Raw genomic sequence first — 2,468 nt, forward strand, 5'->3', positions numbered from 1 at the left:
CTAAGTGATCCCCACCAGGTTCCATGTTAAAGGGTTTACCAGATCCTCTCCCAAAGGATCCTAGATCTCCTAACAGCCCTTCCTACTGACCCCTCAAGTCCCACTTCGCTGTCCTTGAATGATCCTTAGTGGTGGTAATAGAAAACTTCATCATGCTTCCATGAGTTCAAATTAGAGGAGAAATGGGGAAAAGGGGCATTTTCCACGGGATGAAAATTGATGATGAGAATGCAGGGCCAACGTTCCTGGCTGTGGTCCATCCTCCCTTTAAAGGCTATCATTAAGAAAAACAGCTCAGGATGATCAGTGCGAAAACGCGCCGGTAATTAAACAACCCCAGAATAGAAGGAGAAAAGGTCAGCCCTAAAAATACAGCGCACGGTTTTGTCTCTGAAGCATTCATAAATAACCACATTTTTCAGGAAGGTCTAATTTTAGGCACTTTGGATACCACAGCCTGCTGTGACCCCTTGGCTTATCTCGATGGTGTTGGATTGGTTTCTTTTTTTGGGGGGGGGTTGATTTTTGCCTCTTTTCATGTTTTCTGTTTCTTGTGTGTGTGAGCAAGAGGGGAGCTTGTGGTGAAAGCATCAGCGTTGGTGCTGCTGGGTTGGGGTGGAGTGAGCGTGGGTGCGCTCAGCGCTGACATAGCCCTCCCAGCATGCAGGTTCCTGTCTGCTTTTCCCAACGCTGGGAAAACATTTGGGGTTGCCAAAAAAAAAAAGTTGAGATCCTTCTGTTTGGTTGCGCATCCCCAAAACTGCTGTTTCCCATTCGGAATGATTTCATCGTGCTCTCACCACTGCTCTGCTTGCTTGGTAGCGGTGGAACATTGATAAGACCTGCTGCAATTAATTTTCTTTCCAAATCCTACATACAGAGAAAGGAAATCCTCCCAGCCCAGGGGCGGGAGAGTTGCTGCAGTGGAGTTTCACCTGCTTTGTGGGGAAACTGAGTCAAGGCAGCATCGTGGGGTGGATTAAGATAATTGAGTCCTGCCTTGTTTGAAACAGGGGTCTACCAACCCTCCTCTTGGGATGGGGAGGGAGATAAAAGAGCCCTCAATGCCCTTCCTTTGGGAGAAGCCAGAACAGCCAACAGATTCCAAAAGGGATGGGATTATGGGATGGCCACAACCCAGGAACTGAGTGCTGAGCAGCCCTGGGAGCATTTTTCCATCTTTCGGGGTGAAAAAACAGAGAGAAGAGGGAAGGGGGCGATTCTGTTCCCGTCCCCATCCCTGTCACCTCATCAGGGCAGTGTCTTTTTTGAGGGTGTTTCTTAGCAGTGGTTTCAAAGTGAAGCAGAAGGAAGCACTGGTAGATGAGGGGAGACATTTTATTGGACTCGGCACGTTTCTCGTGGATGCACAATGAACCACTATCACCTCTGGGAACACAAGAGGTACATCTTGAGGGTGGAAGCAGGAGGGTCCCCCCCCAATGTCTATCATCATCCCAAGCTGTCGTGACCCAAGCCCTCTCCTGCATCCAACACAGACGTAGGTTGGCGATGCTCCGGTTGGGATAAAAGATCATTTTTCAGCCCAGGATGGCAGAGAGAAGGCAGTAGGGGATGGAGGGGCTGGGGACAGCCATGGTCTCTGTTTTCCCTATGAAAAAAAAAAAAAAAGAAGAAGGAAAAATTTTTAGAAAGCACCTTAAACATTGATTTTTCCAACCGCCAACCATCAGCAGCAATGCAGGAGGTGGTCAGGGGTGGGGAATGAGACATTTGTGGTGCCGCTGCAATTGGTTCCATGACTTTCAGAGCACGTGGGGCCGGGCACGAGTTACCTGCGGGCTGGGGACGAAGCTCACTTCTCCGTCATCATCCTCACAAACTCCTCGTAGTTGACCTGCCCGTCGTTGTTGCAATCTGCCTCCTTGATCATCTCGTCCACCTCCTCGTCCGTCAGCTTCTCTCCCAGGTTGGTCATGACGTGCCGCAGCTCCGCCGCGCTGATGTAACCGTTGCCGTCCTTGTCGAAGACGCGGAAAGCTTCGCGGATCTCCTCCTCGCTGTCCGAGTCCCTCATCTTCCTCGCCATCAGCGAAAGGAACTCGGGGAAATCAATGGTGCCGCTGCCGTCCGCGTCCACCTCTCCCACCATGTCCTGCAGCTCCGCCTCGGTGGGGTTCTGCCCCAGTGAGCGCATGACGGTGCCCAGCTCCTTTGTGGTGATGCAGCCGTCGCCGTCGCGATCGAAAAGGGAAAAAGCCTCCTTGAATTCGGCGATCTGCTCCTCCGACAGCCGCTCGGCCATGGCGTCCCGCGCTCTCCGCTCGCACACAGCTTTGCCCCAGCACGCAGCGCTGGCGGGGAGGTGTGGATGGGGCCTCCTCCTTCCTGTTCTCCCACTCCTGGAGCCTCCTCCTTCTCCTGGGGCCTCCTCCCTTCTGTCCTCCCTTTCCCGGAGGAGGAGCAGGAGGAGCTGGGGCATGCAGGAGGTTTCCTGCTCCTTGCTC

The 2,468-nt window shown here is 52.8% G+C and overlaps 1 protein-coding gene across 1 annotated transcript; it reads right to left on the reverse strand.

The window, feature by feature from the left end:
• Nucleotides 1-1,397: 1,397 nt before the first annotated feature.
• Nucleotides 1,398-2,266, reverse strand: LOC122180804 (calmodulin, striated muscle). The gene is made up of 2 exons (XM_042872715.1): nucleotides 1,797-2,266; nucleotides 1,398-1,612 (listed from the first exon to the last, which is right to left on the reverse strand). The coding sequence occupies exon 1, from the start codon at nucleotides 2,264-2,266 to the stop codon at nucleotides 1,817-1,819; it is 450 nt and encodes a 149-aa protein (XP_042728649.1). The 3' UTR covers nucleotides 1,398-1,612; nucleotides 1,797-1,816.
• Between the last annotated feature and the right edge of the window lie 202 nt (nucleotides 2,267-2,468).

Source organism: Lagopus leucura, unplaced genomic scaffold (assembly GCF_019238085.1).
Source record: "Lagopus leucura isolate 7727_CA_CO unplaced genomic scaffold, USGS_WTPT01 Super-Scaffold_100008, whole genome shotgun sequence".
NCBI lineage: Eukaryota > Metazoa > Chordata > Aves > Galliformes > Phasianidae > Lagopus > Lagopus leucura.

Excerpts from the sequence above, each read along its gene's own strand:
- LOC122180804 (XM_042872715.1), bottom strand. The coding sequence starts at position 2,266 with ATGGCCGAGCGGCTGTCGGAGGAGCAGATCGCCGAATTCAAGGAGGCT.